The sequence below is a fragment of the Rhinoderma darwinii genome, chromosome 6, assembly GCF_050947455.1.
Source record: "Rhinoderma darwinii isolate aRhiDar2 chromosome 6, aRhiDar2.hap1, whole genome shotgun sequence".
Lineage (NCBI taxonomy): Eukaryota > Metazoa > Chordata > Amphibia > Anura > Rhinodermatidae > Rhinoderma > Rhinoderma darwinii.
This window is the reverse complement of record NC_134692.1, coordinates 8368928-8385020: the sequence shown is the minus strand read 5'-3', so window position 1 is coordinate 8385020 and position 16093 is coordinate 8368928. Positions and strand designations below refer to the sequence as shown.

Sequence of the window (16093 nt, the reverse complement as noted above, 5' to 3'; positions counted from 1 at the left end):
ATCCTCCTTCCATTTAATAAGACCTAATAACCCTGAACTTGAGGGAGCGCCCACTGGTGGCCTCTTGTAGAACTAACTCTCGGGAATAGCTTGCTGCATATATCCCTCCGCTGACGCCTTAGAAGTGCATCTAGATCGCTGGAGAAAGGGTTTACTTCTTCTGCGTCTCTGATTGGCACTTTGTAAATGCATTACATTCATTATCCTGTATTGATCCTGAGTCTATATTATACTCCAGAGCTGCACTCACTATTCTGCTGGTGGAGTCACTGTGTACATATATTACATTATTTATCCTGTACTGATCCCGAGTTACATCCTGTATTATACTCCAGAGCTGCACTCACTATTCTACTGGTGGAGTCACTATGTACATACATTACATTACTTATCCTGTACTGATCCTGAGTTACATCCTGTATTATACTCCAGAGCTGCACGCACTGTTCTGCTGGTGGAGTCAATGTGTACCTACGTTACATTACTTATCCTGTACTGATCCTGAGTTACATCCTGTATTATACTCCAGAGCTGCACTCACTATTCTGCTGGTGGAGTCACTGTGTACATATATTACATTATTTATCCTGTACTGATCCCGAGTTACATCCTGTATTATACTCCAGAGCTGCACTCACTATTCTACTGGTGGAGTCACTATGTACATACATTACATTACTTATCCTGTACTGATCCTGAGTTACATCCTGTATTATACTCCAGAGCTGCACGCACTGTTCTGCTGGTGGAGTCAATGTGTACCTACGTTACATTACTTATCCTGTACTGATCCTGAGTTACATCCTGTATTATACTCCAGAGCTGCACTCACTATTCTGCTGGTGGAGTCACTGTGTACATACATTACATTATTTATCCTGTACTGATCCTGAGTTACGTCCTGTATTATACTCCAGAGCTGCACTCACTATTCTGCTGGTGGAGTCACTGTGTACATACATCACATTACTTATCCTGTACTGATCCTGAGTTACATCCTGTATTGTACTCCAGAGCTGCACTCACTACTCTGCTGGTAGAATCATGACTTATCCTGTACTGATCCGGAGTTACATCCTGTATTATACTCCAGAGCTGCACTCACTATTCTGCTGGTGGAGTCACTGTGTACATACATTACATTACTTATCCTGTACTGATCCTGAGTTACATCCTATATTATACTCCAGAGCTGCACTCACTATTCTGCTGGTGGAGTCACTGTGTACATACATTACATTACTTATCCTGTACTGATCCTGAGTTACATCCTGTATTGTACTCCAGAGCTGCACTCACTATTCTGCTGGTGGAGTCACTGTGTACATACATTACATTACTTATCCTGTACTGATCCTGAGTTACATCCTGTATTGTACTCCAGAGCTGCACTCACTACTCTGCTGGTGGAGTCACTGTGTACATACATTACATTACTTATCCTGTACTGATCCTGAGTTACATCCTGTATTGTACTCCAGAGCTGCACTCACTACTCTGCTGGTAGAATCATGACTTATCCTGTACTGATCCTGAATTAAACTCCAGAGCTGCATTTACAATTATGATGGTTGTTATTGGAAACTGTCAACAAGCTTGTTGACAGACAGCCCCCTAATAGCTCAGCTGAGCTCCTATAATGCAGGGGGGGGGGGGCTTTGTGATCAGTCTGGTAACAGGTAAGAGAAGTGTGCGGACAGTACAGTGTGTGATCAGAGATATAATACAAGTGCCAGAAAATGCCCCCTCTTCTCTGTATTCACAACTCACCTCCCGACTGCTGCAGCATAATGTCCGCTGGGTTGTGAGGCTTTAATCCCAGAGCCGACAAAGGAGTCCTGGCCAAACCCGGAGGAGAACGAGCCACTAGTGAAGAAAAATACAGAAAGAAGTCAGAAAGTGATTATAGGGTCTTATGTGACATAAAATACCCAAAAAACAACAATTCCTCCCGTATTCTCCTCTTCTTTGATGCGATTGCAATCAAAACTGTAATCCGTACATAAAAAAATTATATTTGTCCTGGGAGATCGTCCACACTTCCCCTGCTCTTCCAGGTCTCTGGCTGTCAGGCACCTGGCTACAGCAGTAGCACTCCCCCACTTCTATGTGTGCTGTAGACCAGGAAGTCCTGCCCCTTAATAAGCCCCGCCTTCTTAGTGATGGCACAGCTGAAAATGGAAGGGATGAGAAGTAAATTTCCACCTATGTTAATAATTATAGTCGGTGAGGTCTGAAGGGCTATAACAAAGTGATGACCTCTATACGGTAGGTACCGTCACGTGGCGGCCACGGTGGTTGTCATGTCTCTTACCCAACACATAAGCGATGGGGCATGTCAATATTTTACAGCACGTCACTATCCGATTTGTTTACTGGGGGCTTCACGCCCATCACTAAAGTGGTGGCGGATTGTTGTAAAATGCAGTTGCGCCATTGACGATCTCCGCTTTTCTACCTCTTAGACACTCGGCTCTGCTACATCTGTTTGCATGGGTGTGTATGTGGTTATATACACAGAAGTATATTTAGAGCGCAGTACATAAGAGCACGGTTGTGTGACAGAGAGCGCTTGTTATATTCCGCTCGCCATAGTCGCGTTGTCCTTAATAGGCCAATTGTGGAGAACAGAGCGGAGAGTTATTATGGAGATGGATGTTACATGGAAGAACGAGCTCATTCCAAACATTCTGCTCTGTTTCCTGACACAATGACACTGTTATAATTCAACCTCAGGAATGTTTCCAGTCCCCACTCACAGAGAACTCGCTCCCTTCCCACCCTCAGTGTAAGATCTACAGTATATTAGGGGTCCGATCTGATTTATGGCGGGCGGTTCACGGACACATGAACAGCGTCTTTCTTTATATTATTAATAGATCAATGTCCAAGAGTTACAAAAACTTTACTGCTGCTCAGTGTGGCCCTCTGCTGGTCAGGTTGAGTATTGTCTTTTTAAAAAGAAGCGGGCTGATTGCCGCAGGTCCGGCTTCTCTAACCTCTGGTGATCAGCTGTTACCACCGGGGAAGCCATGGCCTGCCACACATTTCTAATGTAGCATTACATGAAGGCCACGGAAATATATAGTCATCTATATAACGCACTAACGCGCCGGCTCCGCCAAGGCTGGAGCCACTCTTACAAAGCGCCTTTCCGTCCTGGGACAAATAGGGAGGGGGGTCCTCATCTATGGTGATTATTAGGGCAGATGGACAGAGGTTGTCAAACCCCTGAAAGTTTTGCCCATTCAATGGGGTATGTATGTCGTTTGCTACCCAGTCTCCGTGTTCTTGTGGTGCACATCACTAACGTTGAACTAGAGACTCCTTACTTCAAGGCGGTCACCTACAAGGATGGGGGCACCCTGAGAAATGCCTCTATTACCCCACTAGTGTGGTTTTGTAATGCCCATCGACCTGCCAATAGAGGAGCGGGCGCTATCATTCCTACTTAGAAATATTTCTGGATGTATTGATCCTCGGGGGCAGGGATTTTCTGCACTATTTGAGAACCCTACAAACAGACTCTCCCCAGCCTACAACAGCTGATAACAGGGAACAGTAGACTGCAGCAAATGAAAATGAAATTGTGGGTGTAGCCGGGTTGTAACATTTTTGTTTTTGCATCTCTCAGTAATATATGGAAATTTGTCATATAGGTTATTAGGGGAAAGTGGCCTCGTCATCACCTTCCAGTAGCCGGGATTTCTCCTTTTCTTTCCTACAGGCTCCATGTAAATGTCCTCCGTTAATGAGTCTGAGGTAATACAGTGAGTAGTAGAATGGGAGGGGGAGGGGGATGCGGCTGCAGCTTCTCTCTGTTTCTGTGCTGTCAGTGGGGAGGTGGGAGAAGTGGGGAATCATCTGATTGGCTTAGACTGTTGTGCAGAGCACTATGGGAAGTATGGGCAGCAGAAATGACACCAAAGTAATGGCAAATATCCCACCAAGAAGGTAAAGTAATGTACATAGAGGGGCCATGCGAAGGGAAACCACAATGTTCCACGCAACGCTTCTGGCTCCACTACATCTAATATTCATATACAGCTGCCTAAGGAGGGATTTTGTTGTTGTTTTTTTGTGGGTTTTTTTAAATTACAGGTACGATTTAAACCTTGGATTTCTCCTGGAATATAGGGAATGTTTGGGGCGATGCAGTGGATTTGTTACTTGTCACTTAGTTAAACTTCCTTCTAGAACTGAAGTAAGAAATGTCGGATTAAAGGGCAGATTTCATAAGGTCTGTGCCCTGGAAATCCTCTGAGCGTCCGGTCATGTGAATTCATTGTTACTGATGATGATGATGATACATTGTTACTGATGATGATGATGATGATGATACATTGTTACTGATGATGATGATGATGATGATGATGATGATGATGTGGATACATTGTTACTGATGATGATGATGATGATGTAGATACATTGTTACTGATGATGATGATGATGATGATGATGATGTGAATACATTGTTACTGATGATGTGAATACATTGTTACTGATGATGATGATGATGATGATGTGGATACATTGTTACTGATGATGATGATGATGTGGATACATTGTTACTGATGATGTGAATACATTGTTACTGATGATGATATAAGCTGCTGAGCCATCAAACTACAATGGAGAACATATTCCTGATAAGCAATAAAGATGACGTTTTGGATTAAGTCGCGTGCTCAGTGATCAGAAGGAAATTAAATTGTAATGAGAAACTTGGACAAAGAAGAAAGACGCTGAAGAGCTGGAGCTTCACTACTGGAAAGGAGGCGTCTAATATTAAAGGAGCAGAACACACATGGAGTGATTTCTAGTGCTTGGCCTGAGGGGGCGGAGCATGATATAGGACCGCAAAAGCACCGCCCCCTCAGGCGCTGCATCGGAAAATATAATCATTCTACCTGGAGTGTTCCTTTAAAATGACTATAAAAACAGGCAAACGCATGTGATTGGAGGGGGGCTACCAGTATGGACCCCAACACAATGTGAGTATATATATATTTCAGCAGACGGTGATGGTCTATGCAGATGACTACACACCGAGCCTGGTGATGACGCTGGTTACCTGTGCCCGTTGGGCTGATGGCAGTGGGTGGTATATCCATCTCTTCAAAGGCCTCCTTGTAGCTGTGTAGATGAGGCTGAAAATAACAGAAGACAAAGTAAGTCGCAGATCAATGGCGGCAAATTTACATCTTAAATATTCAGCTTTTCTAAAGGGTTTTGCGAACAATCCTCTGTACAAGACATTTCCCTTTAAATTCACCCAAACCTTTAGTCCTTGGTTAAAAATGGTATTCAATTACTTATAGTTAAGTCTGTTTCCCAGAAAGCTGGGTGACCACCAATACAGCCACCCTAAGAGCTCCCAAAGGAGTTGTCACCCAGCTTTCCTAAGGTAGGGAATGGCAAATCTACCCGTTGTACAGCCAAAGAGGAGCTGGGACATATCACTGCATCACTAGGCAGATTTGGAGTCTGGGAAAGATGGGTGACAGTCCCTGTTAGAACTGTAATGGTGGTCATATTGGTTGTCACCCAGCTTTCCCAGAAACAGACAATAAATGTGTAAGTTAATATACATGGGGCACATTACTGGGTGGCAGCCATTACCTCCCTTGGTCTCCCTCCTGGATTGGCTGCGATGGTGTTGAAGACTTCTGGCGAGACGCATCGTACAGGGGAGCGCACTTTAGTGGGACTGTTTGCAGAAATGGGATCGGCAGTGTTTTCTTCATATTGCCCCTCACTGGTCGTCCTCCTGCGGGCTACAGATACAATCTCGTCCGGGGTCTTGTCGCGGGTCTGCACTCCTGGAAAACACGACAGAGTCACAACTGCCCCAAATCCCGGCGTCCGGCTCTCGCCCACACGACAAGGGAAACAGTCTATATTCTCTCCATGTTCCATGCATGCGACACAAAGCCTGCGGACCACCAATATATCCCCCAATAAGTATTTATGACATCCCCTGAGGCAGCTGCAATGGCGGCCACATTGGTTGGCGTCACCCAACTTTCCCAGAAACAGAAATAATCAAGGAACACTTCCCCTGCGACACTTCAGCTATCACAAGTTGCAATATGAGATCAAAATCATTTTGGGGTTTCCGGAAAGCACAAATCTTGCATAGCCTTAAAGGAATTGTCCACTTTGAATCCCATATAAGGACATAAAGATAATAGAGAGGGTCCTCCATTCCAGACCCTCCTCTAGTACACAGAGCTCTGGAGGACCTGGTAAATGTGTCTGTTACATGGACAACCATTGACTTTCCCTCTGATTGGAGGAGGGTCCTAGCAGTGAGATCGCCTGTGATCGGCTCAGCAGCAGTTGCTGGACCATAGTGGACAGTCCCTTTAAATTTGTATCCAACTGCAATGAAACAGAAATGCATTGGGATGTATGTATTCTGCCCCCTACCTGCCGGGGTCGTCTATGACAATTCTTTTTGGATCAGGTGATTTGTCGCTGGTGGTCGCAGTTGCCGCCAGGAAAAGTTTTGTAGGAAACACAAAAACTTGTGAGTAACTTTTTGAAACAATTACTAACTGCACCCACAAGCACCTCGCTCTCCAAGGAGACCACCCCGGGGAGGGGCCGCATTCCTTTCCAATATAATCAAATAGACTTACAATGAAATCAGTGTTATCGTTTCTGCGCACAAAGAAGAAAAATCTGTGGTTTCCGAAAAAGTTCCATCGCAGTTTCCTAGCAAAACATAATAAAGGATTAAAAAATGATAACAATGTATCTGCACTGGGCACTTGTTGTTCTTCGTTCTGCCGGCCAGGTCTTTCCTACACAAGGGCGTATACACCATAGAGGAAGAACATGTAGCTGCTGAACACATGGGGCCCCTGAAGAGAGGGGCCAAGCCAAAATTGTTCCCATCCCCTTTGCTTTTGGATAATAACAAGCTGTAAAGGGCTCTCATCTTCCCGGAAACAAGGTGTTAGGAAATTGGCAGATTTTGGTGGGAAAGAGGGATCGGCATGTTGGATTTCAACATGCCCGTTCCTTTGTTGCTGCGGGAGGGGTCTAGCAGCAGATTATTCCCCTCGCTGAGCGTGCATATACGTGGGGAGTCTGGAGGAATAGCGGTCGGCCGAACGGGCAGGCCATCTTTAGGAACTCCAACAGTGTTCATTCCTACATGGGTTTATGTCAACAGCAGCACAGAGTATTTCAGACTGCCCATGGTTTATGTCGAATAGTAGTAAAATTTGCTGTGGGAGGAGTCTTGCTGGATCAGAGCCAATGAATATGTGACAGTATCGCTACTAAATCCGTCTTCGTAAAGCTTCGTGGTTGCTGCGACTTCCCAGAAATGAGACATAACGACTCCCTCGAGGTTTCCCTATCCCGGTTTTATTCTTTGCGTTCTGGGCACAGTGATAAAAAGGACATTCATATATTTCGGGTCAGGACGGGGGTTATTAGTTTCGTGCGACCCCGTAAAACCCGGACGATTCATGTGGACGCCGAGTGCGTGCGAATAATAATGTGGCATTTCCAGGGCCTTAGGAATGAATGGGAGAGAATGTCACCCAGCCGCTCCGGGGGCGTTCCTTAACGCCATAGTGATGGGGCCCTGATCCTGGGGCAGAGGGGGATCCTGGCAGGGAAATAGGGTGATGCAAGATTACAGCAATTTTATTGTGGGACGGAGGCAGGAACATTTCAGCGAGCGGATGGGAGATAGCGCAGGGTCTAAGTTTAGAAAAAGTTTCCGTTATTGGACTATTAACCCTTAGATGGCCTTAGATAGAATGACGTTACGCAGAATTAATCCTAATATACTTTGTGTTTGAATTACTTACCATCTCTGCTTGATGTCAGTGGATGAAAACATTCTTGTTTCCATTCAGATGTTGAAAATCACCCAGACCTTTATCAGTTCCGCTTTGTTACAATGTATCAGTGCAGGTAAAAGCTACGAACCTGGAGTCCAGGACATTAGAGAGATTTGTGCTGCAGCTGTGTTTCGCTTACAGAGGATTGCCTACACTGGTACATTGTAACAAACATTTAGTTGTGTGAACAGGACCAGGTCAGGGTGGGTTTTCAACCTCAATGTAAACAGATGTTTACATTTACTGACAAAGTACTGCTCAAGTGCAGTTTGTTACAATGTATCAGTGCAGGTAAGAGCTGTCAGTCTAAAATCCAGGACAGAAGAGAGATGTGTGCCACAGTTTTGTTTAGCTCACAGCGTATTGACTACACTGATACATTGTAACAAACCCTCTAGGATTATGTCAGGGTGGCTTTTAAGCCTCTGAATGTCAATGAAGGTTTTTATTCACTGACCAAAAGCAAAAATGTTGAGAAACCGTAACACAAAGTATATTAGAAAGTTGCAGAACCTTTTACTGTACAATGATCGAGCTTCATCTACATGAGACTGGACTGAACCTTTAAGAAAGAATCTTCCCGGTGATCTTTGTTTTCCTCCTGGAGCTTTTCATTAATCCAGCACTCTCCAGCATTCACCAGCACTCTCCAGCATTCAACAGCACTCTCCCGCACCTTGCAGCACTCTCCGGCAGTCACCGGCACTCTCCGGCAGTCACCGGCACTCTCCAGTCACCGACACTCTGCGGCAGTCACCGGCACTCTGCGGCAGTCACCGACACTCTGCGGCAGTCACCGACACTCTGCGGCAGTCACCGGCACTCTGCGGCAGTCACCGGCACTCTGCGGCAGTCACCGGCACTCTGCGGCAGTCACCGGCACTCTGCGGCAGTCACCGGCACTCTGCGGCAGTCACCGGCACTCTGCGGCAGTCACCGGCACTCTGCGGCAGTCACCGGCACTCTGCGGCAGTCACCGGCAGTCTGCGGCAGTCACCGGCACTCTGCGGCAGTCACCGGCACTCTGCGGCAGTCACCGGCACTCTGCGGCAGTCACCGGCACTCTGCGGCAGTCACCGGCACTCATCAGAATTTGAGATCTGCAACACTCTGCGGCGCTCTCCAATACTCTGCGGCGCTCTCCAACACTCTGCGGCGCTCTCCAACACTCTGCGGCGCTCTCCAACACTCTGCGGCGCTCTCCAACACTCTGCGGCGCTCTCCAACACTCTGCGGCGCTCACCAACACTCTACGGCGCTCACCAACACTCTGCGGCGCTCTCCAACACTCTGCGGCGCTCACCAACACTCTGCGGCGCTCACCAACACTCTGCGGCGCTCTCCAACACTCTGCGGCGCTCTCCAACACTCTGCGGCGCTCTCCAACACTCTGCGGCGCTCTCCAACACTCTGCGGCGCTCTCCAACACTCTGCGGCGCTCTCCAACACTCTGCGGCGCTCACCAACACTCTGCGGCGCTCTCCAACACTCTGCGGCGCTCTCCAACACTCTGCGGCGCTCACCAACACTCTGCGGCGCTCACCAACACTCTGCGGCGCTCACCAACACTCTGCGGCATACTCCAGCATTCTCTAGAGGTCTCCAGCACACTTATACAATCTCTTTATATGTTCTCATAGTTAAAGGAGCATTTCCAATAATAACATATAAGGGGATTGGGCTTTATGAATATAATCTGATATAATAATTTACACTGCAGAGTGTTCAGAGCTAAGATCACTGCAAGCAGAGCAGAATGTATACCCGCTTCTCTGTTAATATCACAGATGGTCCACTATGAGTGTTAGACATTGTATCCGGAGCCATTTACCTGCCTGGAAAGGAGTGTGAGCTCCCAAGGCCAGTCCACATTCCAGTCTTGTAGAATGCAATACAATATCAGAAAATAACTACAATAGATATGATTTGAAAGCCTGTCCTCAACGGCACCTGGACTGGTTAGAACAAAGATTCCATCCCAGCGGCGTATATACATAGATGAAACAAATGATGGAGCTCGTGATGGTGATTATCACCTTTTCTAATAACTGCTAATTAGAAATCCCATAGGTTTTATCACCCTGCAGTACACAGACCCTGAATGGCACTGCATGGCTATCCAAAATGACATCTCTCCACTGCTCTGCTTGGGGTCAGTGTCAGTCTTTACTGTAGTTCTTGCATTTTATTCCTGGATCAGGACGGTCGGGATAAATAGTGCTCTAGGTTCTATCCTGATAAAAGAGTGAGATAGCGATGCTGTAGAAACGCTGCACCTGCGGGGGTCTCCCTGGATGACGCTAAGAAGGCCCAGATGGAGTAGGTGAGAGGTAAGGAGAATATTTTGCGCTGAGTTTCATCTCATGTGCCAATCTCCTCTGTTCCTGATGGGGGTGGAAGTCTTGAGCATTTTAAGTATCTACAAGTCCTGACCAGCCCAAACCCCACGAACAGTTCTGTGTCTGAACACGACTCTCAGCAAATTCTCGTCTTCTCAAGGCATCAAAACAAGACGTATTGTTCCCCAGCCAAGGGTGAAATGGAAACGTGAACCTAAGGCGAAATTCACACGAACGTGTGCGTTTTGCGCACGCATAAAACGCAGAGCTTTTGCGCGTTGCCGTTCCATGTGTCATCAGTGTTTGCTGCGTGGCTGCGTGATTTTCGCACATATGCCATGCTTATGACACGCGGTTTTCAGGTTTAGAAAAATAAATGAAGGAGGTGGTTTTATTTTCCCTTCATTTCTTGATCTACTGTTGCGCAAATCACGCGCGTCACACGGAAGTGCGTCCGTGTGCTGCGCGCGATTTTCACGCACCCATTAACTTCAATGGGTGCGTGATGCGCAAGTATAGGACATGTCGTGAGTTTCACGCAGCGGACACACGCTGCGGGAAAATTCACGGAATGTCTGAACACCCCCATTGCCTAACATAGGTTCGTGCAACACGCGTGATTTTCACGCACGTATCACGGACGTGAACTACGCTCGTGTCAATAAGGCTGGATTCACACGAGGTCATTACGTCCGTAATTTACGGACGTATTTCGGCCGCAAGTCCCGGACCGAACTCAGAGCAGGGAGCCGGGCTCCTAGCATCATACTTATGTACGATGCTAGGAGTCCCTGCCTCTCCGTGGAACTACTGTCCCGTACTGAAAACATGATAGTACGGGACAGTTGTCCTGCAGCGAGGCAGGGACTCCTAGCATCGTACATAAGTATGATGCTAGGAGCCCGGCTCCCTGCACTGTGTTCGGTCCGGGACTTGCGGTCGAAATACCTCCGTCAATTACGGACGTAATGACCTCGTGTGAATCCAGCCTAAGACCTAACGAGGAGACAGCGTGTAGCGCGGCTTCTTACAACTCGTGATCTCCGGCCGCAGTAGATCCCACTGGTCATTATAACTTTATCTTTACGTTACAAAAAGGTCAGAAAAAGTGATATTACGTTTCCCCCAAAATGAAACAAAAAGATTATCTATATTATATATTCTATTCCGGTATATTTATTATTGGCAAAGACGTACATGCCATAGAGGCAGACCACGCGGCTGTTTGGGGCCCTTGAAGAGAAGGGGCCCAGCCTTTGTTGGTCCCATTCCCTTGGTCACTGGGTGGTCCCCCCAGGACTCCCCTCTCTAGAAGAATTGCGTTGTTAGCAAACAAGAGGGTACGGAACTGGCCCAAGGCTCATGGAAAGGGGATGAAGGGCAAACAAACACCGTGCCCTTCTGACCTGGGGCCCAAAATCCAGCAACATGGGGGGTCTAATTTGATCTATGTTTTGGGGCCCCCTCTCTACTATGTATGCCACTGGTTATTGGTAAAGCTGGGGGGCAAATAATATGGCCACCATTGCCATTCCCATAAGGGTCATCATTCTGCTTTCCTATTTGCCATTCAGGGGTCTGTAACGGACCGCCCCTTGGGAGCTGTAAGGCAGCCATATTGAATGCCTTTCCGTTTTCCCAGAGATGAAGAAATAGCTGAAAATATTTTTATCATCTTGAATCAAAAGGACGACTTAAGGACTTCTATGCATTTAGTGTCCGGCTGCAGACAGGCCAGTGGGACATGGGTTTCCCAGGTCTGGTCTTCTACAAGGGTTGGACACTTGCACCAATCGCAGACTAGCCATAAACAGCGCCATCTTCAGAGCAGGCAGGATAGGGTACTGCAACTAATCAAATAGAAGGATTCTCAACCCGATATGATTCCAGCATGGTCCCCTTCGCCTCAGATGACCCCAGTCTAGTTACAAGCAGATACTTGGGGGATGAATCTTCTAAATATCTGCTGTAAAATGTTATAACGCAGCATATTTATTAACGACATATGGCATCAATATGACTTCTGATGGAAAGCCAAAGCGGTGTAGAAAACTAAACATACAGTAATAAATAATATAAGACGTCTATTCCTGCAACATCTCCAAAACAGAGCAGGTAATAAAGTACACCCCCAGAGAAGGGTACCCTCTAAACAGGACGGGCATGGGCAGATTCATCAATGTGTTGTAGAAATATAGTAAGGTATAGGGACGCTAAAGGGTTTGTTCACTTCTTGTTAGAAGAACCAGTTGATAATCTGATCATAATGTGTCCTCCTGCTGAGACTCCCAGCGATCAGCTGTGATCTGTGGGGAAACTTGGCAGCAAGTGTTCAATTTCCCTGCAGCGCCACCACAGGGGAAATTAAGTATTACATAGCACCCACTGATATAAATGGTCTGTCCATGGAATGCATGAATGTACCGGGTCCTCCAGAGCAAGAGAAACTCTTTGTAGCCATTTTCCGCTATGGTTAAAATCTCACGTGGGGGAATCACCCCCTCTAAGAACTGGGGATGGAGTGAATGTGCCCTAAGGGGAACCTGGTATCATTTTTTTTTTCCTATTTAGTAAATATTCCTAAAACGCACATTGACGCAATTGCGTTTTTTCTATTTTACGGATTTCTCTATTGATGTCAATAGGAGAAAAAAAACGCAGCAGAAATGCAAACTAGGCACAAAGGGTAAGAGCGTAAAAAATACAGATCGATCTAAAAATCGGAATATATAATGCGAATAGAACGAACAGAACTTTATTCTCAGCTTTCTGCTGCGTTAGCGGTAGAGCAGGGCCGAGACTTGTAAGTCGCATCATATTTCTGAAAGTGGCGCATATTCTAAGAAGCGGATAATTCCACGAGTGATACATTGTAGCAGAGCGGGATGCCACCTTCTTACCTTTTCATGGCTATAGGGACATAGCCTAAGTCCATAATAAAATGCAGTGAGTGAAGATTCAACGTTACACAAGACGTTCCTCCCAACGCGTTTCGTAACATTACAAGAACATTGCTTTTGAAGATTTTGGCGCATTAGTTCAATCTCGAAGCGGTGAATTCCAACACAGATGTTGTAAACAGAGCCACAGAATAGAAAATGCATGAAAAACAAGCACCACGCCCCGTGCCATCTGCCAGCTCATAAACTTCATGGTTAGAAGCAACAGTTCACACCCCACACGCCCCATGCCTTCAGAAATAAGCAAAGAGAACACATCGGGGTCACCCCAAGTCCATCTCACCCCCCCATATTAGTTTCTGCCTGGACCATTGTCTGTGTATTATTCTGAAGCATGTGAAGCACACAGTCTGGACATCATGCCACGTGGAACGGACCAGCTTACGGGCAGCCAGGGCACCGTTATGGCGCCCTGTCCTTACCAGTTAACTCTTGGCTGTCAAGCCTTATTAGAGGGACTGGCACAAGCTCCGGACCCCAGTGGCCCCTGTCTGGCCTTTATTAACCTTACCTGTGGTTGATATGGTCAGGGGCCCCTAGAGCTGGGGGGCCCGGAGCTGGTGTTCCAATGATTATCTGGCCCTGGTTAAGTAGCGACCTTGAGGAACCTTGATCCTACTACAGACATGACTTGGCACACCATGCTTAACGGAAAAGGAGAGAGCGGCCAGAACAAACCAGAGAAAGTGAAGGAGCGCTGGCGCTGAAGCGTGGGTGTATGAGGGGTGTTCATACTTTTGCAGATATTCCGGAGTTTGCTGTTGTATTCTGGGAGATTTTGATGAAGGGGTCGGGATCATGGATGAGAAATGGGGGGGAATGATCGGAGCAGGAGATTTTCCATGAAGAGAAGAAGAAACAACACAAACAAGAAACAAATGGAAAAAGGAAACAGAATGGTTAGATGATGGCGGAGAGTCATGATATGGAGGTCGGTGCAGACAGCCGATAATATGGGGGGGGGGGGACAAAAATCATTGTATCAATATAAAATAAACAAATGATACAAATACACATTCATACCTTGTAGATAACGGTCATACAATCCCATGACGGGGCATAACCTTGTAAAGACATCTAATAGGGACCCAGCCGGGACAATCCCCATCAAGGATATAAGTATCGTAGAGGTAGACTAGTCCCTGCTGGGGTCAGTTCACACGTAGCGTGAATACTGCGGATTTTCCGCAACAGTTTTCGTTGCGGAAAATCGGCAGCATAATACAGCAGCAGCCGAGTGGATGAGATTTGAACAATCTCCACACGCTGCGTAAGTCCGAATCGGAAAAAACGCTCAGAAACTGACCTGCGGTGCGTTTTTTTTAATCCACAGCACGTCAATTGTATTTGCGTAATCGTTGCTTTTTTGTTGCAGGTTTTCCCCATTGAATCCAACGGGGAGGTAAAACCGGCAACAAATAGCAGATGTTGCTTTTTTTGCCGCGGAAAAGCAGCAATTCTGACGCAAAAATGCAACTTAGAAAAAAATAAGGCTGCAGCGGTCACATGGGATTAAACGTCATCCCAGGGGGCCGATCTGCAGGACGTCAAAGGGTAATTATGTTTGGGGTTTTTTCTATTTTTTCGGCCAGGATTCTCTGCGGCGCCCAGGACCGAAACGCGGTGTGCTTTTACGCAGCGTATCCAACCTGTGTGAACATAACCCTATGGCCCATTGTCCTTTGATTTGTAGATTCTGTATAGGGCTCCTTTCTCGGACCGTCTCAAGGGTCACTCCACCCGTCTCTGCTACCCGTGAGGGACAGAATCCCATTAATGGATGTGTCGCGGCATGAACCAGTACCCGGCTGGGTACAAGACCCTATATAGACCCTTCTATCTCAGGTGATATTTGGTGTCTTCTGGGTTCTGGAGGTGGCGCCATAGTTATATATTCTGTTTTATGGTCTCGCCATAGGAAATCATGAAGACCTGCATGAAACAATTAATCCCATTGCAACCAGCGATTCCCTATGGAAGCAATTTTATATTTTATACCAGTGATTGGCGGCCGGCACCCAGCGTTGCAGTAATCAGTAACCGTGACCTCTGTATGGAACATCCCGGCGCCGAAAGGGAACGTAAGACACTACACAATGTATTGAATGTAGTGCAGGTGACTGGTGGTTTGTGTGGGTGAGGTGGGTAGTGAATTTGAGCAGTAAGCCCCCCTCCATAATAACACCGGCGCTGGCACGGACGACTTCCTGAATGCCCACAGGAGATATGAACGTGTCAGTCGCAACGGGAAAACTTCTAACCCTACAACTAGGTTTTTGTTCAATGTCTGCAACAAGGAAAATTCCCATATAAAGACATTTCATTCCTCGGAAGGAGAAGATAAATATGTTCCCCACTACACTGAGGTCAGGGCCCCCAGATGCCCCCCCGACTAACCACAAGATCTGGGGTGTATCCGTATTCCCTGCTCTGTGCCAGAATATACAGAAAAGCCTTGCCCCGGGGAATAGTGGCTGGAAATGCTTCTAAATGCAGCAGTCTGGATAGTGTAAGGGTCTATACCGAACAGTGGATTGTCTATGCTGCGAAGCAGATCAAATATATATGCAGATGTAGCAGAGCTGATCCTGTAATGTGCCACCTGTGGCTCAGTTCACTGTGTAATTACATAGGACTGCAGGTAAACTTATAAATTATCTAGACTCACAGAGTTATCACTGGGCACAAACAATGCAGTCCCCTAGAACTGAATGACAAATCCAACTCTGCTACATCTGTATATATACACATATACAGGGTGAGTTAAAAATCAGAAACCACTGAAATACCTGTAAGATACTACTAATATCTGTAGACATTACTAGTATGCATTAGTCCAGAGGGTCATATATGTTAGATATTCCACCCTACGCATCTGCCGTCTTAGATCTAATTTAAAGGAAAACGTCACTTTTAAACAACAATTTTC

The 16093-nt window shown here is 46.5% G+C and overlaps 1 protein-coding gene across 7 annotated transcripts in view; it reads right to left on the bottom strand.

Moving 5' to 3' along the window:
- Positions 1 to 16093, bottom strand: part of TNS1 (tensin 1) — a 165140-nt gene that overhangs the window by 40054 nt on the left and 108993 nt on the right. For all 7 annotated transcript variants that reach the window (XM_075829085.1, XM_075829086.1, XM_075829083.1 and 4 more), the window contains 3 exons: positions 5623 to 5822; positions 5075 to 5150; positions 1771 to 1866 (listed from right to left, as the gene is read on the bottom strand). In XM_075829085.1, coding sequence (XP_075685200.1) covers positions 1771 to 1866; positions 5075 to 5150; positions 5623 to 5822 — 372 coding nt within the window. The remainder of the gene's footprint in view (positions 1 to 1770; positions 1867 to 5074; positions 5151 to 5622; positions 5823 to 16093) is intronic.